Source organism: Sitophilus oryzae, unplaced genomic scaffold, assembly GCF_002938485.1.
Source record: "Sitophilus oryzae breed Bouriz unplaced genomic scaffold, Soryzae_2.0 scaffold_179_pilon_pilon, whole genome shotgun sequence".
In the NCBI taxonomy this organism is placed as follows: Eukaryota; Metazoa; Arthropoda; class Insecta; order Coleoptera; family Curculionidae; genus Sitophilus; species Sitophilus oryzae.
Genome location: NW_022146501.1, coordinates 7,379,431 through 7,405,139, shown reverse-complemented (window position 1 = coordinate 7,405,139; position 25,709 = coordinate 7,379,431). Strand labels below are relative to the sequence as shown.

Genomic DNA, 25,709 nt, shown 5'->3' with positions numbered 1-25,709 from the left:
CTCCTTTTTTTATGATTTTTTTTAAAAATATTAAAATTTATATTTTGATAATATTTTTTAGAACGAAACAGCTAACGGCAATGCAAAAAAGTTTTGTCATGAATATTTTATATCTGAGTCTACAATGTTCTCAGTTTTGGAAACTAGAAGACAACTTCTAGGTAAGAAAAAAATATGTTGTTTCTTTATTTATTATGGTCATGGATGACCAGGACTGTATATTTTTTTATTCAAAATTTTTTATAGGACAACTTCGTGCTGTTGGCTTTGTTAATAACGCCCATTCTTTGGATGAATATAACATAAATAATAATTCCTGGGGTCTAGTCAAGGCTATAATGGGTGCGGCACTGTTCCCCAATGTCGCGTTTCCCACCAAAAAGGGACTGGTTTTGAGTACAAAGTTTGTTGAAATTTTTATAAAAATTTACTAACAAATAATATTTCTATTTTGATAACATTTTTTGAGAAAAATCTACGGGTGTAAATGAATAATTTGCACAACCTCTATATTCATTATTAATAATGCATAATAATTTAACATATGAAATTACAAATTTTGAAATAAACTAATTTTTTAGAAGCGAGAAAAAAGTGGCGGTACACAACACTAGTGCCTGCAGTGCCAAAAAGTACCAATATTGGTGCTTTTATGATGAGATGGTGAAAAATAAGGCAAATTTTATGGTCAGAGGAGTCACACTGTTTACAGAATTGCCTGTGAGTAAACTTAATCTCAGTAATTCTTCTGTATATTTATCGGGCTATCTAGTTTAAGGACCAGTGTTGTAAAATTCTTGAGATTTTATTTTTGGAGAATGTTCCCCAAAATAAACGAGCAAATGTTGATAAATAATTATAATTAGCTCAAAGAAAATAGGTTGAAAAACAGGGTTGGGTAGGTAGAAAAATGTATATTTTCTACCGTATTTTCTACACGTAGAAAATTAAATTTCTACACTAACTAATTTTCTACATTTTTTACATGTTATACAGAAAGAAATACTCTACATAGACATATACAAAATGTACAGATGTAGAAAATTAGTTTTGTATATTGTAAGCCTTTTTTGAGTTTATACTTATTTCAAATACTTCAATCATAAAGATTAGTACAATTAATATAGATTAGTACAATAATATATAGTACAATTAATAATTGTTACACACTATAGTCGAAGTTTACAGATATTTTAAAAGTTTTCAATAGTAAGATCAAAGTTTACAGAATAATTCTATGTAATTCTGTGAACTTTGGTAAGAACAACAAAAAAATAACATCTAACATAATGAAAGTAAGAACTACAAACTGCAATAATTATTATTATATGTATATAGTTTATGAAACCACACAGGCTTTCTATGGTAAAATTAAAAAGAGGAACAACGAAAACTTTCAAAGAAAAGAAAATCAGACTTTTCTGTACAGTCTTCAGATTAAACAGAAAAAAATATTCTAATAGTTTTCAGATCAATTACCGTCTCTTCAGGGAGTTAGTACCGTCACAGAATAGAGAGATAGCGCGCGTGCATATATTATAGCGTGCACAACACTTATAAAATTTAAAGAAAATAGAAAGGAAGAAACCTCTAAAGTAAAAAAAAACTTTTTTTGCTTTAAATATACAAAATTAATTTTGTACCTGTTCTCAGATTTTACACATTTTCTACTTAATATTCTCCTTATTCTACATTTTCTACATACACGTAGAAAATTAATTTTCTACGCGTCGCTACCCAACCCTGTTGAAATGTCAATCAGTAACTTTTTTATTTTGAATTTTCTCGTTTTTTTTTCATATTATTCTCGAGAAAAATGAGTAAAGAATCACTTTAAAAAATGTAATAAATGTTTGTAGGAAACGTTCTCGTTTGTACTCATACACGCTCGTTTGTGCTCATAGATGCTCTTATAAGGGAACATTCCTTCTTCACAAATCAGAATATTCTCTCTATTACAACACTATTAATGACACATGACGTTTTGCTATTTTTAGGTGGCTTTGATGTGCGGAGTGAACGCTTTATGCACCTCATCGCACTCCATCAACGTTGACAACTGGCTGGAATTCTATTTTGGCGACCCTGTCATCTTAAAATTCCGTTTCGCCATACACGACTTGGTGAACCGCTCTATGATCAATCCCTGGCATTCTTTTGATCATCTTAATAAGGTAAGTAGTTATAATAACGAAGTTTATAAGATCTAAGATAACATATTTTTTGGTAATCCTTTGCTATATGGAGTCTTAAGCTTGATTTTCATGCGTCCGTTATCCGTTGATACGATGGTCCGACGGCGCGGCGCTCTGATTGGTCATAGCGTTTTCGCGCCACTTTTCATCCGTAAATTTTTTACTCCAGCCCGTCAACGGAGAAAGATCATACGATAACGAACATTTTGACACTATTTTGACAAGTTTAATCTAACCTTAAAAATATAGTAGTACAAGAGCTAGCACCGAGTCGGGAAAACGAGAATTTTAAAAAAGCTGGTTCTTTAATATATTTTTTGCTATACTCTCCTGACCAAAGTGCGGGCCGTCTGGCTGCCAGTAGACTACTGCGCATCACATCTGTACAAGGTATCCCATTTTCGTGTGTTTTGTAGGATTTCTCGTTTATGAGTAGAGATACAATTATGCGATTTTCACATTACTTTGCTACTTTTTAGGGTTCCGTACCCAAGACAGTTGACATTTTTACAGATAATGTATCTATGTTGCCGCTATAAGAACAATTACTAAAAACAGAATTAAATAAATGTTTATAAATAAAAAAGTACTTTCACTAAACATTATATTTTAAGTAGGAATTTTACATAGAATCTTTCAAGTCCTCGGTGGCCGTGTGGTTAAAGCGTTAGGACTTTACGCTGCTATGACGTTGGAGCCGTAGTAAGCCAGGTTCGAATCCTAGTCAAGGCGACTTTTTTTAATCGTTTTTTTTAATTTTTACATATTTATTGTTACTTTTTTCATATTTATTATTGATTAATAACATTTTTAGTAATGCATTTCTTCTTTTTTTTAAATTACTTATACGCGCATTCAAAATTTCCGTCAAATCGGAAAAAAAGTTTATAATAATATAGTGTCTAATGTTGTATAGATAATCAACGGTACGGAACCCTTCGTGCGCGAGTCCGACACGCACTTGACCAATTTTTTATGAAACAATATGCTACATATAGGTTTGTCCTAGCCTCCTTAGTTCCTGAAATACAGGGCGAATTTCTGATGCGCAGTAGTAGTGAACAGATGTTGAATACAGATATGATGCGCAGTAGTGAACGCAACGTCTACCGGCAGCCAGACAGTCCGCACTCTGTTCAGGAAAGAATAGCAAAAGATATTATTAAAGAACCAGCTTTCTTAAAATTATCTCTCAAAAACCTTGCTAGCTCTTAGACTATAAGTAAAACAGCGAAATCGTTATGGAATTGAAAACATAAAATGACACCAATGGCATGAAAATGCAATAAATTAAAAAACTGCGTAATTTTCTGACCAATCGAAGTCTTTAAAATCAACCAATAAAATTAATATCGTATCATCGTATCGTCGGACAGTGGATGTATGAAAATATAAAGCTTTAGTCTAAATATTTTTTAAACATTTTTATTTTGTTAGGTTGTAACAGAAACGCTTACAAAAATCATGGATTTGGAGGAAAAACACTCAGATCTAGTCGTTCCTGAAAACATTGGCGCAAAACCTAAATTTTTACACAAAGTCTTGCGAGCCAACGAATACAAAAAGAAACAATACAATAACTATGAAAACCCTCAAACGAATAATATAGGGAGAAACAGGAACGGTATTAAAACACTAAACTATTTTGAGAAGAGATTTTTTATATTTTTTTTAATGTTTATTCATATTTTTGTTTGTTTTCTGTTGTAGATTGGATGGAGTACCACAAACAAGGCCGAACGCCTAAAAGATTTATACCTCCGAACATGAAATATACACCTCAAGCATCAAACGCTGCGAGAAACTTGAATTTTGATTACTCTGGCAATACAAATAATTACCATGTAATGCAGAACTTTCAAAACATTGCTTTGGATCATGGTATGTTTACAGGGTGACGCACCTCATTCGCCTCCGTTGATTATACGTAAACGAAAAGACGTAGAAACAAAATATTTTATGGGTATATGTGCACAATTTAAAATTATTTTGAAATATACAGGGTGTTTTATAACTAAGATCCATACCAAAGTTATATTTTTTCTTATGGAACACCCGGTATTTTAATTCATTTTTGGATTCTTGGACATAAGATAAGGGTTTAATATGTTTAAAAGCTTTGGTTTTTGAGATATTTAAAGATATTTAAATATGCATGCTATAATAAAAAAGTTTGTCAACAGCCTGTACAGGGTGGGTCAAATTCGACGCTTTTAAATGGAAACACCCTTTTCTATAGGAGATAGACGAAAACTAATATCGGTGTCTGGAGCTCAATTTGCATCAAAAACATGATGGTGAAAACCGCACATTAATATCTGTTACCGTTTTGGAGTTACGGGGTGTTTTTCAAAAATGTACATTTTTAACAAATCGCTGTAACTTTTTTTCTATGGAAAATTTTGTATTTCTATGAAAACATTTCCAAAGCACCTTTTACGTAGAATTTAATGGTTTAAGTATAATTTTTTTAAAATGAATAATTTAAGAGTTATTAACAGAAAAATTGATTTTTTATTTGGAACACCCTCTATATTTTTAATTAACTGAAAAGAATTTAAAATTACCTTTCCAACAATATAGCACACTTGATATTTTGTTATAATCCCCTTCGAAATATAGAATTTTTAAAAGTTTGTCACTTTTAACTAGTAGGCTTTGGATCCCTTATTGATGATCTGCTCCTAATGGAACTCGAAAACATATTTTTCCAGTAAGACCACGCATCGCCTCTGAACGCTGAAGTTATCAGCAAATTTTTGCAGCCAAGTTCAAGAATAATTTAATAGCTAACCAAGATCCCAGCCGTTGGCCGTCGAGGCCGCCTGACTTGGTGCCCATGGATCTAATCCTATGGATATATTTGCGGAAGAATAAAGGATCCTTATTCTTCCGTATAATCTAGACAAGAATTAGAAATACTTAGCAGTTATGAAAGGGTATCTTTCACCCCCACTGAGTTAATGAATTCCGCAAGAAATCTTCAAAAACTGCCCCGTCTGTCCATAACAGAAGACGGTCGATATGTCGTAGCAAACACCTGTAGCAAAATCTCATGTCTTGGTTTATTTTTATTGTTATTAGATATAGTTTAAATGTGTTGATGTTGGTTAAATATATATTTAATTTGTTATAAACTTCTGCATCTCTCATAGCAAATATTATTTTCGTTTTAATTGATGCTCACAGCTAGAATTTTTTTGCATTACAGCCGGTGTCGTTCAAAGCCTACTTAGCCTTCAAAGCCCTTATTTAAAGCGGGCGAATTTTTATATACTCTATATCTCGAAAAAGAATCGAGCAAAATATCAAGTGTGTTATATTTTTGGAAAGGTAATTTGAAATTCTTTTCAATAAATTAAAAATATACAGGGTGTCCCATATAAAAAATCAAATTTTCTGTTGATAATTCTTAAATTATTAATTTAAAAAAAATTATACTTAAACCATTAAATTCTACGTAAAAAGGTGCTTTGGAAATGTTTTCATAAAAATACAAAATTTTCTATAGCAAAAAAGTTACAGCAATTTGTTAAAAATGCACATTTTTGAAAAACACCCCGTAACTCCGAAACGGTAACAGATATCGATATGTGGTTTTCACCATCATGTTTTTGACAAAAATTGAGCCCCAGACACCGATATTAGTTTTTGTCTATCTCCTATAGAAAAGGATGTTTCCATTTAAAAGCGTCGAATTTGACCCACCCTGTACATTACTTTTAAGAATTAATTTTTGTGCTGACATTTAAGCCAGAGAAATAAACTTTACTAAAAAAGATGATTGCTTTCGTTAATGTATACAGGGGTATCAAAAATTACTAGCTTATTTTCAATATTTTTTTTACATAAAAACTTTGTTATTTCAAATGCAAGACTATGTATTTTTTTTTAAATAAATCGAAGGAGATTTAAATGCTCTTTCAAACTATATTAGGGTTTCCTATACCCATCTGACTCAGATGTTGAATAAAAAGCGATTTTTCAATGAAATTGTAATCAAGCTGGTGTCGCCGTGGCAATTTTCTAGAGATACTTAGTAGCTATTTTCAAAATCGACATTAATATCACAAAAACCAAAGCATTTAAACATATTAAACCCTTATAATAAATGCTTTATTTTATGCCCAAGAATCCAAAAATGAAATAAAATACCGGATGTTCCATAAGAAAAAATATAACTTTGGTATGGATCTTAGTTCTGACATAACCTGTACATTTACTATACTTTTAAATTATGCACATTGCGTCTCTACATTTACCCATAAACAATTTGTTTCTACATCTTTTCGTTTTCGTATAATCAACCGAGGCGAATGAGGTGCGCCACCCTGTATATTCACACACAACTTTAATCATATATTAATTTAATATGTAATATTTACCACATATCAGTTTATTTCTCTTAAAATATCGCAAATTAGCATTTATAGATGTATAAAATGAGATTATATCAAGTCTGGAAATTACAAAATTTTCGTTTAACATTTCAAAATCAAAAACAAAACATATTTTTAATTAATATAAATTTGCATTTTTTTGTTGGATAATTAGAGGAAGGATCTCCGTCCGCCGCCACTGCTCTCCTCAGAGGTCTTCAGGTTTATGACGACGAAGCGGGATCTTCCGTCGGTTGTTATGACAACAGAGGATCAGTGCCGGTCCATAAAAATAACGGTAGGTATAGAGTTTCGAGAAGAAAGAAATAAAAACATTTATTAGAACATAAGGTTAAAAATTAAGTATGACAGATAAAACATATTAACAAAGAAGGAAGGTATAAGTGAAATTATTCTTATTGTTGCAATCATTTAGAGGGCTTATTATAACTCATTCTGAAAATAGATTTTTTAATAACTGGGGTAAGATGTGTATAGCTTTTTCTAATAACACCCTGTAACTATTTCTTTGAGACTGAGTACTATGTGATAGCATCTTTTTTTATTTATTCATTTATTAATTGTTACTTACGTATTTTTTTTTCAATTTGTTGTTATTTCTTATATATTTGCTGTTCTTTTTATTTTATATTTTTTTTTCTCAGTTTCATCCAAAATCTCGAAATTAGTGGTTTCAATTAGCGTAGAAGTTTGTTCCTGTAATTTCAATAGAAGCATTCAGAAAGTCAAAATTAGCGGTAGTAATTTTCTATTAGTAGAAAAAGTTAATAAACTTTTAACTTTTTTCCATGAATTATACTTCCAAATTTGCGAATAATAAGTGAAATTGTGGTTCCAAATATTGTTTTATAAGCTAATTATTAGGCTTTCTGTTGGCGTGTTCTGCAGTGATGAAAAAAACTAGTCAAAATGAATATTGGAATTATGGTTTTCATTTTTAACTGTCAAAATGAGTTAGAATAGAGCCTCTCTACTTTTTTTATCAGTATGACATTATTTTATATATTAACTTAGTAATTATATTGCCGCCAGCATTAGGATATTGTTTGACTGTCAAATATAATGGTTAGGTTTGATCCCGTCTCATTGTCAATATAATAAAATGTGGTCATTGTTTTCATATTTGTAAATAAAACAAAGTTCACTAAAGAAAGAAAAATTGTTTATTTATTTATTGTAATACCTGATTTTTCCTGCATCAAACAAAAATTGGTATATAGAATTCTTAATATTAGAAATGGGCAAATAAATCGATGTTTTATATATTTGCGTTTTATTTCTTAACTTTATTTTTCCTGTGTATATTAATTTAATGTACCATGAACATACTTTAAATTATTGATTTTTATTGCAAAATAGAAATTTTCTGCATGTTTCCCGTACTTCCCATTGTTTTACAATTTAAAAATCTCAAATGCAATGAAAATGTAACATAAAAACATCTACAAAGGCTTTCTATGAATTACTTATGTTCTGTTTCAATTATTTTACTAAAATGTTTACAATAAAATTGTTTTTTCTCTTTTTAATCGTCTAAATAGCTTATAAAGCCAAGTTAATCAAGAATAAAAAAAACAAAGCATAGAAATAGAGAACTGAAGACGAAAATCTTAACTGTCTAAAGTGTGTCCAACGACCCAGAGAAAATTTTGACATTTAAAAAATGACAAAAAATACAACTTTTCTGTGAATTAGAATGCCATTGACCAACAATTTTGGAAACATAAAAAATATTTTAGATTTCTCTTTTTATTCTTGATAAGTCTGTACCCTATAAAATTCTAAATTAACTAGTCAATGTTAAAGTAGTTCATTTGGTGTACGAGGCAGATTTAAAAACATAAAATTACTACTTTAAGAAGTTGTTTAGCGTGAAAATTATATGCCATGTTTAAAATCACATATACCTACTATGAACACTATTTTTTAATATATTTTTATAGCATTGGGGAATTTAATACAATATTTGTTCCCTGAAATATTTTAATGATTAATTTAATGAACGATTTCCTACATAGTTCATTAATTCATAATGTTTGTTAATAAATTCTTTTTAAAATATGTTGTTCATAATAAAATTTATCATTATTAGAAAATAAAACTGGTTGAAAGCAGTCATCTAGACTTCTTTTCTAAAATAAATTTGTTCTGAGAGGTAATAAAAGGTAGTGAAGAAGAGGTAATGAGGTTTCATGAAAAAAATACAGGAGGTAATAAAAACCATCAAAATATACCAGAGCCTATTCAAATTTATATTTTCCTCAATCGTTGTGAAAGTTCTTTAAGTTCGGTTAACAAGAATAGATGTAGTTTATTTCTACTCTTTCCGCTCGTTTTAAAAAAGCGAGACAAATATGCAAATAATGTTTTTTTCATAGCAGCTCTCATATAATTCATTATTTTGTTTTTTGCTAAAAAATGCAGGAGGCAAAAACTTTCTATACATTTCAGGATACCCAAAGTAAGTCGTTGCGTAAGTTTTACTACAAATTTTCTTAATAATGGAGGTAGACTACTGTTTCAAGCTCTTCCACTAATTTTAAAAAAGTGATAAAATATGCAGATAGTATGTAATCATAGTAGTAATAGTAATACTCCCATAAAGTTTATTATATGCTTTTCGATTAAAAATAAAAAGTCGATAAAAAATAAAAACATTGTTTAAGGTGTTAAGGTTTTTAGTTTGCCCAAGAAGGAGTTTTTTTTAGAGATATCACCATGCAAAAACCGAGCCTGGATAGCGCGGAACTTTTTCAATTTGATAGCCTTTTTCTGGAATGAGGATTAACTCGAATAGGCTATACAGTGTGATCTGATTTTGCAGTCTCTGATGTGATTCTCAGCCTGGACGCACACAGAATGAGTTTTCGTCAAAAACGTTTTTGGCTAAATGTTTTTTCGTGTGATGCTTCAATGCAAATTAAATGGGCTAAGGGTGCGTTTATGTTGGAGCGGCGATAAACGATAAGAGCAGCGATAGTAGCGAAGCAAAGAATATTATTATATTAATTTATATGTAGGTGTTTATATTCGAGCAACGCGTCGAGACACGGTTGGCAGTTGAGCAACGATAAGAGCAGCGCTAATTCACTGCTTTTATCGTTTAGGGTACATTTATGTTGGAGCTGCGATAAACGATAAAAGCAGTGAATTAGCGCTGCTCTTATCGTTGCTCAACTGCCAAGCGTGTCTCTACGCGTTGCTCCAATATAAACACCTACATATAAATTAATATCATAATATTCTTTGTTTCGCTACTATCGCTGCTGTTATCGTTTATCGCCGCTCGAACATAAACGCACCCTTAGGGTACGTTTATGTTGGAGCTGCGATAAACGATAAAAGCAGTGAATTAGCGCAGCTCCTTATCGTTGCTCAACTGCCAACCGTGTCTCGACACGTTGCTCCAATATAAACACCTACATATAAATTAATATAATATTCTTTGCTTCGCTACTATCGCTGCTTATCGTTTATCGCCGCTCCAACATAAACGCACCCTTATTGCAGCTCCAACATAAACGCACCCTTATCGCAGCTCCAACATAAACGTACCCTAAGGCACACCGGTTAGTCGTGAGTAGTAAGCGTTAAGGCAGGTTTAGGCTCGTTAATGCCGTGCATATTTGATTCTAAATAAAACAGTTTTATTCTCTTTGAAACATAATGTTTTTGTAAAAGACAAACGTTTTTGACTAAAACATATTTGCTCTTTCTTTGTGCGTCCAGCCATATTGCAATCCCCAATTTTAAGTTTTATATTCAAGTTTTCAAATGAATACCTTTTAAAAGAACCAAGTACTTTACTAAACAGTATTTAGTTGAATGTTAAGTTTTAACAGGGTCGGACTGGGGCCAGAAGGACCCGGGTGGAAAAAATTTGTCTTACGTTTTAGTCAATTTTTCCCTACATTAATTTGTTGTTAGTGTTTGAAAATAGGAAACTACCCGTAAGGCAATGCAAATGTAAATATTGTTAATTCAAAAAAAAAATTGGAGATAACCTGAGAATATTACCCTCATTTTTTTTCTCTTTTATTTCTACACTGAAAAAAAAACTACAACATTGAACCACAAATTTTACTTAGATTTTTGTAAACATATGACACAATTATTGTAATTAGCTAAGCTACTATTCTCCAACTCAGTTTACAATAGTGCCTAGTAACAGAAAATTGTGTCAAAAAATATAGTTAGTAGTGCTACAATTTGTAATAATAATTGTCATTTAAATTTCAACAATTTTCAATTTCAATTTTTGTGAGAATTACCATCATACTTGTTCGCTATTTTCGTATATAATCAAGCATATTTAACTATTTTGGAGATCTTGTGATATAAATAAAAGCTACAACGTGATGCCTAGCACTATTTCAGACGCAAAACGCAGCAGTGTTTTCTACAATGAGGAAGATGCATATATTTTATTTTTCGCCAGAAACTGTTCAATTTATTAGAATAAATATGTGTAAATGCAAATAAAAACTTTTTTCTTGAAAGCAGTACCACAATTTTATAAAAAGGGCCATTAAAATACTATGGATAACGCAAACGACGCCGCGCGAATTGAAACGATATTCTACTGGTCTGACGTCACCCGCCGTTCTCGTCGACGCGCGATGGCCAGCAGCAGCCAGACGTGTTCCGTTTATGTACGTATTTAGGTGGCGTACTAAAACATTTTTGTTGCTCTTAGCGTTGATTGAAGGAGCTTTTTATGCTTTTTTGTGCAGTTATTATTTGTATGTGTTGTGTGTTATGAAATTTTTTTAAGTAATGGCAGATTCCGTGTTTGTAAAAGCACAATCAGATAACTTGCCAAAAGTCGATGCTTTCATGTTGGCTGCTTTTATAAATACAAATTTCCAATTTATTGGTGCTGAATTAAGAGGAAAAAAACAGAGAGGTATGTAACATTAGAGAACAACGGCATACGGTCGAATCGGCCGCTGCTGACACGTATACGTAGACGTAAAGAATCTTTTACGTGTATAAAAAATAAGAAATATCAGAAATGCGCATGCGTACGTAAACGTTTACGTGTTTTTAGGCCGACTCGACGGTATGCCGTTGTTCTCTATTTATTATTTGTAGTACTGAGGCATATTTAAGTATAAGTAGGTACCTACTGTTACGAACTTTTATATAGTTATAAATTAATGTTATAAACTTATTTTTCAGATCAGGTAGGGAGACGTATGGAGATAATGCTGTAGGTTATGTAGAAGTGAAAAGAGACAAAAATATTTGTTTAGTACGTGGAAAAATAACTCCAGAGCACAGCGTGAAAAAGAAAGTTTTTTTTATATATTGACACCCCCTTACCCATGTTATTTTTAAAGATTGTTTTTTTACGAAATTATAGGAAATAAATTGTTTATCAGTAATGAAAATATTATACAAGGTGTCCCCTAAGCAAATGCCAAAATTAAGTTACTTTTTTAAGCGAAACACCCTATATATTCTTGGATTCTTCGGAAATTTCTAGATATTCTAGATATATTTCATGTATAATATCCTATACCTATCTTCAAATGTTTACGAAATATTGACAGTTGAAAAGCGAAAAATACCTACAATTTTCTGCACCACCTTTTTTTGAGACACCCTGTATAACTAGAATTAATTTTAAAAGAGAGTATATGAAAAACCATGCAACTTTTTTATTTAATGTTTTCTTCTAAAACTTGCAGTTAAGGCTGTATGTGGGTGTCAAAATATAATGAATAACCCTGTACATTCAAATTTCATATACCTATGTAAGACAATATACATAAATATATGAACTTACATGAAATGATCTTCACAACAATAAATCGTAAAAACTTGGACCATTTTTTTCTGTTTTCGCTCATCCATTACTATTTATAAATATCACTAATTACTAATTATGTATTAATTGACACAAATAACTAAAATTTTGTCTCGGATTCAACAGCGTTTAAAAGCAAACTGTATAAACACGCGTCTGGCTCCACTCAACCAGAAGAACGGCGGGTGACGTCACAGCGGCAAGGCGCGATAGAGAGCGTTTGCCCGGCCATTTAAATTAACAATATTTAATTATTTTATATTAGAGGCATTTCTTAACCGATATCAACGATTTTTTTTGCTCAATTTGTAATTATATGAACTATTTTTTAAAACCATTATTTAAAAACATGCTTTTTCCTCATTGTGGGGTTTATTACAATTTATTTTTTCCGTGTATTTCGGAGCAATTTTGCTGTTCCTCGTTTTCCTAAAACCTACGGAAACCCTATAGAGAATAAGATGTATGTTGGTGTTGTAAAGTCTGTCCAACAAGTCAGGGAAATTTTGACAGACGACATCCAAAATATAACAGAAAGTACAATTATTTACCTGAGAATAAAAAATGATAAAACAACCGTCAATGTCGAGGAATCCCTCGTTGGATAGACTACACTATTATTTAGCTGTCTATCGATTGCAAGTTATATATTGTTAATGCTGGCAGTAATAATGAAGTAAAGTAAAAGAAAACTATTGTATAATTTTGGATTTAAGTTATTGTTATCTAAGCTTGGAAGTTAAATTGGCTACAACATATATGATATTTCTTATCTGTCTACTGAAGAAAAGAGTTACCTACCTTTATTGTACCATATAAAGTCTGTCCAACGAGTCGAGGAAGATTTAGACAGACGACATTTAAGAAATGCAATATACACTTTATATATGTGAATTAAAAAGTCAGACAATGACTCTCGTTGTGCAGGCTTTAAATTCATAATATTCAAAATGTTCTCAAGGTTTTGCTGTTTATTTGATTTCAACTATATTTTGTTTTAATTTCTTTCACATTTAAAGATATCTACAATGGATATTCCCAGCCGCGTATGATTGTAAAGCATTATCCCCTTCCCATGGAATGCTGCGATTTTTCGACAACAGCCAGCCTCACACAAGAACATTTGGAAATGGCAGTTCGTCCCTTATTAGGTAATTTTTAAAAATCCCTAAGACCAACCTTTCTCAAGGTATTTAGAATGTAAATTTTGACAAAAAAATATACTTATTTACTAGATAGTATTATTTGACTGAAATGAAAAATCTGCGTAGGAACTTTTTATTTTTTTATTTAATCATAATTTTTTCTATAAAAATTATCATGAAGCAATTTGTTTTGAACTTTTGGCCCAAACATTTCAAATTTTTGTTTAGTCTAATAACTATTTAGTCAACATGTTCAATTTTTGTTAGTGATGACATGTATTGATTTTTTTGATTCCAAATATCTCGAGAACCATTACTCGTAGCGATTTTTACCAAGAGATCTTTTTTACGTGAAAAATGGCGAAAATGTATATTTTTTCACTCATTAGCTTTATACAGGTACGAACGAAAAGTTAATACTCTTCACACCGGTTAAAAAATATGTAGGTGGCGCCCTCTACAAGTAGGAGTCGTATTGACAATGAAACCAAATGTCGTTTTCATGTCAAAAATCTCCCAGTCACCAATTTTAATATCGACCCCCCAATATCGATCTCCCAGTCACCAAATATCGACGTTAGGTCAGAAATTATTTTGAAAAAATCGTAATAAAAATAAAAATTTTACACCCTGTAGCTCCGAAACGAAGCATTTTAGAACATACATTTTTACGAACTTTTTTACTTATTTTTATCTGCAGAATATGCTGCTGAAGTTTCCCGAATCCAATTCGGACCACCCAGGGTGGTCCGAATTGTACAGGGTGGCGCCCCTCATACGCCGCGGAGGCTCCAAGGAGAACGACATGACAGTTTGTATTGAAATGAAATTTTGTAAGCATATGTAGGTTAATTCAGAGCACTTTTTAAAAATATAGAGAGTTCTACAGGGTGTCCCCAAAAAAATTACATATCAAAGTTGTGTTTTTTGTAATGGAACACCCTATATATTAATTGATTTTCGGATTCTGGGAGAAAAATAAAGGTGAGTTTTATAAGAGAAGTATATGACCAAAATGTAAGGTTGACATAATATTTAACATTTTCTAGAAATAAACAATTTTTAAATTATAATAAAAGCTACCTAAATTGGAATTTACCCGGTAGAGCCTAATATGTAGTTAAATTAACTATTGTACTTTAAATCGAATTAGAACTTGATCCAAAAGTTATACAGGGTGAGACAAAATATTGAATATTGGTCACATTTAAAAGCAAGTTACTCTCTTATTTTAAATGGAACACCGACTATATTATTTCGATATTTAATGGATTCATTCATGTCTCTTCAAAATACTATTAAGGTTGCTTACCCCTCAACAAAGATTTTCCTAGATATTTTCATTTACATGATTTGATCTGAGTAGATCTTTATTATTTGATAAAATCTGGGTGGCTATGATATGTCTGACGTTACTTCAACATAGCTGTCTAATTAGTCCAATTTTAACAACTAGTTATCATTTTTTGTCAGTTAAAACAAAAAAATTTCTCAGGAATTTGCCAAAAATGCAAACTTATCCCAAGGATACTATAGAGATAAGGATAGTTCGATTCCTATCTTCCTGCACTGTCAGTTTTTTACGTCATCTGCTGACCGAGTTGAAGTTGGCGCTAAAGATTTTAGACAGTGACAGTTATTTTTGCATTTGACGGATAAGCGTACAGTGCGTTGGAAGATAAATTTAGCGGGACAAAAGCGGTTGGTTAGAAATAAGCCAAAACATGTGTACTGATAAGAATAAATAGTAGACATTCCAATTGATACAAAAATGCATAAATATTCTTTGTATTTCGATACATTTTTATCAACCAAATTTGGTCGTTTTCTGCTCAGCAACGCAGAGATCATACGAAAACAAAATATTCACAAGTGCTTATACATTTTATTAGAAAGCCAAATTATGTTGAAGATTGCCAAAGGTATGTACTTTTCTACTGTACGTATATTGTTTGTTAAAATCCTTCGTACCTTTATTCTGCAGATATCAAACTTTCACTTTTTTTTCAAATATCGATATATTGAATGATATAGATCTTTTGAGTTACCAATAGTTACCAACACAGGTAGTCACAGTCACAGGGAGCTCAATCTTAACAGGGGAATGCCCAAAAAGATTCATTTCAATCGGATAGTATAAAAACAAAACAACTCCATCAAAAGGCACCGAGTTTAAAAAATTGTCTTAGATACTTACTATATATGTATTTACAATTACCGAGTGTTAAAATTAAAATTAAAATATCTATCTTATTTATTATTTTCAAAATAAAATATATTTTTTAAAATAAATTATAGAGGGTGTCACAAGATTGCAAATTAATTAAAAAAAAACTGCTAAAGAGTTTTTTGATATCATAATTTTATGTATTTGGCTATAGTTTACAATACGGTTTTTGTGTGTCATGTACGAATAATATCATAGTTTTATTATCTTGTATTTATTTATTAATAAATTAAGTTGTTAATAAATAAATAAATTTAACCATATATAGTACTATTCTTTTAAAAGTTCCTCAATATGGCCGACCTAGTTACGAAAATTGGTAATTTTTTTTTAATGAAAAATAAGTTGGCGTTAGCGAATTCAGAAATTGATTTACTCTTTGGTTAACAATAATATTTTTCAGGATTGTCAAGTTGACGTTAAAGTTAGGTTATTAGGTGGTTGTCATAAATAAAAACATAGATTATTGAAATTATTTAATAAGAATAAAGGTATTTTACCGCAGATCCGAAGAGATTTTACTTAAAGGTATTCTATAAACTTTCTCAGTGAGAATATTAACTCCCCTGTTTCTTATATTTGAGTTAAAGGGATGTGAGGACGTAGTTAAAGGGACGTAAGAACTATAGGAAGTGAAACGATATCTGAGAGTTCCTAGAATTATCAAAATTATTGAATAATTATAGTTGTTCAATAAGTGAAATTAATAGAAGACTTGGAAATAGGATGATGCGTTTCATGTTATAGTTGATAGATTCATGTTATAGTTGATTTCTCTTAATTTGTTTTTATTTCAGTACAGTTAATCACAAATTGAATTGAGGTGTGCAAAAACAGCTATATATTTTCAAACATCTTATTTAAATACTTCTTTTATATACTGTTAAACTGTATCAACTACAAAGTATTTAGCAAAAAATTATAAGGTAATAAATTTTGTAGATATAATTTATGAAAATTTATAATATATAAAGATTAGAACACAATCCTCTGAAGGAAAAAGAAATACTCAAAATCTCATTAAATATACTTTATTAAAAATAACAAGATACAAAAACATCCATGCAAACTGTAATAATCAGAACATTATCCACATTATACCTTTATTAAATTTGTGTCCACACTCCTGTCAGGAAAGCCAGAAATGTTTGTTTAAATATTAACTTATTTTAAATTGCCAGAAACAAATCAGAATATATCACATCCACAACTATAGGTTAATCAGTACTAAATTTTATACCTAGTAAGTGATGCGTTAACTAACAAGTATAGGATAAAAAACAATTATTAATATAGAGTGTACTATACAATGTCCTGCTTATTTATGAAATGACTTTCCCTTCAAATGTGAGTAATACCAGTAAAATAAAACAAAATTTTTGGTTTGGTTTGGTGTTTGATATTCTAACTACATCTATTACAAATCTTAAGTGCTTTTAGTGAGTAACTGTATTTTTTATTATTCTTTGTGTATACCTTAAAGTAAAAAATATATATTTCAAGAAATATAAAAACAATGCAATAGATATCAAACAGATTCATAAAAACTACTTACAATTATTGTACATAATTATATATTTCAAGTGTTATTTGATGTTTGGTCCCATTACCAACATTACCTTATTTAGGTCTTCTCTACTAACTCAACTTTTAAGCCTGTTTTAAACCTTCTTTATACTTTAAAACCGATTTACAACAATCTGTAATGCCCGCGCTGTTCTCTGAAATATAAGTTTTAATCTTTATTATCATATAGTACATATTACAAACCTGAAAATTAATGATACGAGGAAACTTAATAATAATTAGAGACCTTTTTATAAACATCTGGACTAATTTATTTTCACGAATTTGTGAACGAGTCAATGTTTTCTAATACGTTTTTAAGCGTTTTACACATTTTGAATATCTTCCAGCCTATTCGTCAATTCTTGATCGGTGAAAAGATTATATATAACTATATAATTAGTACTGCAGGTTGCAGGTTAAATAAAACAAAACAAAATCAAGTAGAATTTGTGAATAAAAACTCAAAAAATAATGAAAATATTTAGAAAAAGGAACCGTAAACGTCAATGCCAGTCAAGTGTCAGAGTTCAATTGGATTTACCACAGATTATCAATTTGAACAATTTGAAGTACAGCCGATTCCAGTTTAGAGATTTTCGTTTTTTAAGCCTCCCATACTGAAGTCCGCCATATTGGGAAGTTTTAAATGAATACAAGTATAGTTGCTATATATTAGACCATTTGCTACGTGCTTAGATTTTAAGTCCCAAACATTGCTCTTGAGATTTTGTCCCGCTAGAATAACCATCCGCCGCACTGTGGAGCGCTGGTCAGCGCGTGACGTAGCATTCCACGGCGACTACGACAGCGGCGATTTGACGCGATCGAACAGTCCTTTAGAATATATACAGTCCTTGAACTTATCCTACATCAGAGAGAATTGATTTGATCCTATTAGTTGGTGAATGCAGTGTGCATTCACTAATTAATAGAATACTTAAATGCTCCTGATTTTATCTAGTCTGTTTTTTTATGGGTATATTTTAAAGACAGTGTTTAAAAAACTCGACCAACTAGTGTCGACAATATGAGATAAATTATTCTAGCTGCTTTTCGAGGTAGAACTCCACTAATGCCTTTTAAAATGAAAAGATCCTTTCGAAAAGACAATGCAGTTAACAGGAAAGGAAGCATTTTGAGCATTTGATTTTATCTAGCTAACTTTTGTCGCATAATTATAGGTTTAGATCTAGTTTTAATTCTGTAATAATTAAAATATGTTTTAAACGTGTATTTTTTTATTACCCTTGAGTATTTTACTCCACAATCTTTAATTTTTGTTAAATTAACAAAAGGTATATAGTGACACAGCACCTAGTCACCTAGATTTTTTCAAATAATAAAGATTTACTGTCAAAATCATAAAAATTAAAATATCTGGGAAAATCATTGTCTGAGGGATAGGCAACCTTAATAATATTTTGAAGATATATAAATTCCCCATTGAGCACCGGAAAAGTATACTGGGTGTTCTATTTAAAATAAAGGAGTAACTTGCTTTTAAAAGTGACTAATTTTCCATATTAATTTTGTCTCACCCGGTATAATTTTTCGGGTCAAATTTCAATTTGGTTTAACATACAATGGTTACTGTAATTAAATATCAGGCTATACAAGGTCAACTAAAATTTAGGTAGCTGTTATCGAAATTTAAAATTTACTCTTCATTTTCACAAAATGTAAAAGTCCTTAGATTTTAGGTATATGCTTCTTTAATAAAACTCACCTTTATTTTGTGTTCCATTAGAAAAAACAAAACTTTGATGTGTAACTTTTTTGGGAGACACCCTGTATAATTCTATATATTTTTAAAAAATGCTTTCAGTTAACCTACATATGCTGCCAAAATGTCATTTCGATATACAACTACTGTTCTCCTTGGAGATTCGGCGGCGTATGAGAAGCGCCACCCTGTACATGTGGCCGAAACATTCTACCTGAATTGTACTTTATTTCAGATCAGAATCAAAATTATCAATTCAATGATAATGTTGGTTCTTTGGTTCCCACTCAACACAAGGAACAGTTTTACCAGCAACTCTATCCAACCGCCAAGGAAAACGCCAATTTAAGGATTTATCATTCTACTATATCTGACAGATTCCAAGATTATATTGACAACCCGATTTTCATTTTTATCAGAGCCAACGAGAAGAGAAACATAGATATTGCTCAGAGTTGCAACAAGTGGGTGTTTTCGCCACAGACTGAGAAAAAAGTGTTGTATCTTGCCGGGGTAAGTATATTTTTTATAGAATATACTCACTATAGGTATTCTGTTCAACTAATCAAGGAAGTTTTCGACAGACAACATCCAAAAAATGACAGAAATAGTGACAGTTTTGTCAGTTAGATTACTGGAAAAAATATTAATAATAATTTTTATTTTGGTGGTTCTCTGGTGAAATTGTGATACTTTTTTTTGTGTGTTGTTTAAGTGGCGGATTGTACTTTTAAGTTGTTTTCAATTCAAAAGATTGTATAATTATTGTGGAAATTTATTTTTCAGAAAGGAAAGTTGGTCTATCTGGTTTTCTACGTCAGAGAATTGAACATGTTCATGGGTATTGCGCAGTATAAAAACTTGAATATAGGAAAGAATTTTAGCAAACCGACAGCAAGCATCGCGTGGACCTTTACCAGTCCAGTTCATCGCAATAAAACAAAGTAAGTAATATTTTTTTGTGGAAGTAAATCTAATTATTTAGAGACCATGAAAACTAACCACTGGATATGAAAATTTACAAATTTGTTGAGCGCAAAATTTTAGAGACATTTTATTATATAATATATTATTTTACGAGTGTTATTTATAAAATAACACGTCGCAACTGTTGTTACATCCAAAAAATAACATAAAAAAATATCAGTGATTCGACAGCAACCACTCTACAGTTTTTTCAGGCTCGCAACAGTTGTTACTTACAAAAAATAACTGATATGAATATAATAGTACGCAGTCATCAATGGTTCGCTATTTTAAGTTGGTTTAGCCGCTCCATGAAACGCTGGGAACAGTTGTTACTTACAAAAAATAACAGGTACGAAAGTAACAGTTTATCAGCCGTTGGGCGCTCATTAGGCGATGGGCTGTTAAAATCGCCATCACCCGGGTTTTGCCAGACTTCTAACTGTTTTCACTCCCAAAGAATAACATATGAAAATAACAGTGCCATAACATTGATGGCTCACTACGCAGAGTGTGAATCGGTATGCCAAGACTTTTTATTATGCTTGCAACAGTTATTACTTTAAAAATAATAGGTACGAAAATATCGGTCCGCGACAGTGGCCGCTGGTGATGTGATATCAGAATCGCCACCACCCAGGTTTTACCAGGCTTACAACAGTTTTTACCCCCAAAGAATAACATACATGAAAATAACAGTAAGGTAATATCGAAGGATCACAATCTGGATCACTGTGGCTTCTATTCTGAAATTCTATTAAGTTTGTAACATTTGTTATTTTCAAAAATAACAGGTATGAAAATAACAGTCCGCCGACGGCAGTCGCTGATAATGGGCTGTCAGGGTGGATGGTCATAATGGATTTTACCAGGCTTATAACAGTTGCTACTCTCAAAGAATAACAGATGTGAAAATAACTGTATGTTAATATATCGATGGTTTGCTATTTAAAGTCCAGATCTCGCTGTGTCACGAAATTCTACCATACTCGCAACAGTTGATCGATATTTCCGAAAAAATAATAGATATGAAAATAACAGCGCGCCGTAAGCTATGGCTCGTAATGGCAGTCTGCTTCGTCACGTTACAAAATTCTAGCAAATTTACAACAGTTGTTACTCCCAAAAAGTTAACATGATTCAAAAAAAACTACGTTCTTAACTGTTACTTTCAGAAAATAACAGTTATAGAAATAACAGCAGTTTGACATCGATAACTCGCGATGGCTATGTCACGAAATCCTGCCACGCTCGCAACATTTGATCGATATTTCCCAAAAATACCATGATATTAAAATAACAGTGCGTCGTAAGCTATGGCTTGTCAATTAAGTCAATTTACAAGTTTACAACAGTTGTTACTCCCAAAAATGAACATTATTGAAAATAACAGTCCACTGTGCTACGTATTTTACGAGGCTCACAACAACTGTTTCTTCCAAAAAATAACAGTTATAAAAATTAGAGAACGCTGGCATCGATGACTCGCGATAGGAAGCAGGAGCCGCTGTGAAAATTGTGTCCTTGTGGATATTCCTAATTTTAGTATTCCATTTTAGTGGCATTAATTCTCAAAATATTCTTAAAGAAAGGACATGGTACAATTAACTGTATTTTTTTACAATTAACTGTATTCTGCTTTATTTTTTTCTTTAGGCATTTACACAACCCGTACAATTTTGGAAAACCGATCTTCGACGCCCAAGATGGCATGGTGATACGCCAAGATATAGGAGAAGAGTTAATAAGAATTTACAGCGAAACGGAGAGACATAATTAATTTTTTGTTCTAAATCACTCTTCACCTTATTTTACATTTATTTTTTATCGATTTATTTTTGCAACTTTTTTATTTATCAATTCCATAAGCAGGATCGATACATCAATTCGCAATATGTTTGCAATATTAGAAATATTATGTTTTGTTATGTTTATGTTTATTTAATTTTATAATATAAAATCAAATTTATTAAAAGAATGCAATATTTTTCATCAAATTTATGTTATATTTCGTCTGAAATATTGCAATATCTTTTATTAATGTTAAATTTAATTAAATAATTTATTATTATAGGATCTAATAGCAAGAGATTCTTGTTCTTTATTTATCGTATTATTAACTATCAAATCAAAATAATATATTATCAATTATAAAATGCAATGAAATCAATTAGCAATACTTACTTACATGACGTAGTTGTAAAATGTTGCAAAAAATATCGCAATATGTTTTTATTAATTTTTACATACTATGTAAAGAAACTTATACAGGTCCATTTTATTCTTGTATAGTTTATATTTTTATATGCTGTTCCGTTACAGGTAAACCGTTTTGACCATAGCAAGTCTTTCTTAATAATGATTTTTTTTATTGACATTCACTGGAATAAATGCATCTTCAACAGTTTGTTAACTGATAAAACTTGATATTATTTTTTGCAATATTAATTTAAATAATTTTTTTAACAACTGTTTTATATAACAACTAAGTTTGATTTTCATGCGTCCGTTATCCGTGGATACGATGGTCCGACGACTCGCTGATTCGTCATAGCGTTTTCGCGCCACTTTTCATCCGTAATTTTTTACTCCAATCCGTAAACGGAGAAAGATCGTACGATAACGGACGTTTTGATACTTTTTTGACAAATTTAATCTAACCTTAATAAAAATATAATAGTACAAGAGCTAGCAACGTCGGGAAAACGAGAATTTTAAGAAAGTTGGTTCTTTAATATATCTTTTGCTATCTCCCCCGACCAAAGTGCGGGCCGTCTGGCTGCCGGTAGACTACTGCGGTTCACTACTGCGCATCACATCTGTACGGGGTATCCCGTTTTCGTGTGGTTTATGGGATTTCTCGTTTATGATTAGAGATATAATGATGCGTTTTTCACATTACTCTGCTACTTTATGGAATTAAATATGCTGCACATATGTTTGTCCTAGCCTCCTTAGTTCCTGAAATACAGGGCGAATTTGTGATGCGCAGTAGTGAACGGATGTTGACTACAGATATGATGCGCAGTAGTGAACGCAACGTATACCGGTAGTCAGACGGTCCGCACCCTGTTCAGGTGAGCATAGCAAAATATATATTAAAGAACGAGTTTCCTTAAAATATCCTCTCGAAAACGATGTCAGCTCTTAGATTATAAGTAAAACAGCGAAATCGTTATGGAAATGAAAATTTAAAATGACACCAATCACAAGAAAATCGTATATCCGATGAACGGAGGCATGAGAATGCAATAAATTTAAAAACTACGTAAATTTCTAACCAATCGAAGTCTTTAAATTCAACCAATAAAATTGATATCGTATCATCGTATCGTCGGATAACGGATGCGTGAAATTCAAGCTTAAAAAAAACAGTTGTTTTTTAACCCTCGATTACATTTTATCATCATTACTCAATCAAATACATTAATTATTAATTAATAATTAGTTAATAACATACACACACACCAAAATTATACTTTTGTTTTAAAAATTATATCATTTCTTTATTTGAATTCCAATTAAGATGCTGTTTTTTCTCACATTTTTATTTTGTATTTTTAATTATTATGTTATAATAGTTATTAACCTACGTTTTAATCACAAAACATTCTACCAATAATAAATTATAAGGTTAAATATGTAGATTTAAGATTCTATGATCTCTTTATTTAATACTTAGATTTAATTATATGCAGTACAGTTCAGTATTAAGCATAATTATTATTTATTTTTTGTTATTATTCTGTATAGTTTGTATAACGAATTCTCTATACAGAGTGATCCTAATTGTAATCAAACTTGAAAACTTCAGGAATATATTCTACAGATAAAAATAAGTAAAAAAGTTCGGATAAATTTATGTCTTAAAATGGCTTGGTTTGGGGGTATAGAAGTTTGGAAATAAACCTAAATAACAATGAAACTTCTACACCCTGTATCTCTGAAACGAAGCCATTTTAGGATATAAATTTATACAAACTTATTTACTTATTTTTATCCGATAAAATATTATGTTATGAATTATGTTGTTTCCTGATTACAATTGAGACTACTCTGTATATCTTCTTAGAGAAAATGATATTATTAATTATGTATTATGTACAAATCGTTTATAAATTACTATTTATGAATATTTAGATTCAATGATCAATTAAAAATGTTATTTATATCTTTTGATAAAGGTATAATAATTAAATTAAACAAATTTATTAATTAAATTAACTATTTATTGTTCTTATAATTTTAATAGTTAATATCGTTTATGTATAATTTAATTAAGTAATCCATTAATTATTGCATCTATGATATTTTGCCTGTACTAAAATATCATATTATGTTTTAAACAATTTTATCAATTGCACCAAATATTGTGTCGTTTTTCTATTGTCTTTATCAACTTATATTGTTTATGAAGTGTTAATTTAAATAAATTATTTTTATCTCTTATATTAAAGATATTAAAATAGTATTAACTATGTTTAAAAAATTTATCAATTCTTGCATTAATTGTTTTTCTTGTTCTTATGTCTTATTATGTGTAACACACTTTTATCAATTATATCAACTATTTGTATTGTTCTTATGTAATAATCGTTAGTTATAAGTTTTCGAGTTTAATAAAGATTTTCTCATAAAAACTCTTTCTTTACTTAGACCTTTACTTAGAATAGTGACCTATTGTCTACCTTGTCAGTTATCGTTAAATATTGCGAACATTTTTGACTCCTTAATATTTATTTGTCTTTTTTCAGTTTCATTTTGTCTTGGAAAAGGAGTATAGAAAGTATATAAAGAATAACAATATAAATAGGATTCATTTTAAAGAAAACACTATAAATTTAGTACTTTAAAATAAATAAAATAAATCTTACCGGCCAAGAAAAGTCTAACCTTCAAATTTCAATAATATTTGTTGCGTTGAATTTTAAAACTGCTAAAATTCCACTTTGCCTCTGTGTCTAATCAAGTTAAAAATACTGTATCTAATAGCCATCAAATAATTTAAATTTATAAACACAAACAATCTAAATAATTCTAGCCCTAAATGTCTAAATAAAAACAAAAATATACGCTAATTAATTCACCACTGTTCTCACCACAACCGGCCAGCCACCGGCACTTTAACTTCCTGAGTCATGCATACGAGATCCAGACTTTGTCGCATTTTTTAATAGTCAGATGATTTAAACTATAAACACACCTAAGCGCCAAATATCGCGCCTCAACCACGCCTCAACCCTGTGATTGAGAATGCGTAACCCTGGATCTGGATGTATTTATAAAATATATATTTTTTAGTTTTATTATGTTGAATGTGTTGTAGAATTGTAATAAGTTATACTGGGATAAATAAAAAACTAGATACAAAAAAATAATTCGTTCCTTCATGTCAGAGACCTACCCTGACGAGCCGTCACTGACTTAGACACAAACCTTTCACTTTAATTCATAAAAATCCAAGAGTTTTCTCAGTACCTATCTTTGAATAGGAAGACTAAGGAAGGAGCATATCAAAAATCTTAGGTACACCGCGATGGGCCTCAAATATGGCCGACTTAAATTCCGGTTTATCAGTGTCGTTCTAATTTTATTTAAAAAATGTAAAACTATGATGTAGGGTAGACGTGGGGTAGACTCAATAATTTGTTGTTTTATTTTACGTTGTGAAT

At 30.7% G+C, this 25,709-nt stretch overlaps 1 protein-coding gene across 1 annotated transcript in view; it reads left to right on the top strand.

Annotated features, from left to right (window-relative positions):
• The window catches only part of LOC115882856 (3'-5' RNA helicase YTHDC2-like), a 38,321-nt gene extending 16,441 nt beyond the window's left edge, over nt 1–21,880 (top strand). Inside the window, exons 16-26 of the mRNA XM_030901105.1 lie at nt 62–161; nt 247–403; nt 582–720; nt 1,998–2,174; nt 3,633–3,819; nt 3,906–4,076; nt 6,750–6,902; nt 13,427–13,558; nt 19,307–19,584; nt 19,858–20,015; nt 21,694–21,880. Of these exons, the coding sequence (XP_030756965.1) occupies nt 62–161; nt 247–403; nt 582–720; nt 1,998–2,174; nt 3,633–3,819; nt 3,906–4,076; nt 6,750–6,902; nt 13,427–13,558; nt 19,307–19,584; nt 19,858–20,015; nt 21,694–21,817 (1,776 nt within the window). The 3' untranslated portion in view covers nt 21,818–21,880. The remainder of the gene's footprint in view (nt 1–61; nt 162–246; nt 404–581; nt 721–1,997; nt 2,175–3,632; nt 3,820–3,905; nt 4,077–6,749; nt 6,903–13,426; nt 13,559–19,306; nt 19,585–19,857; nt 20,016–21,693) is intronic.
• Nucleotides 21,881–25,709: the final 3,829 nt, after the last annotated feature.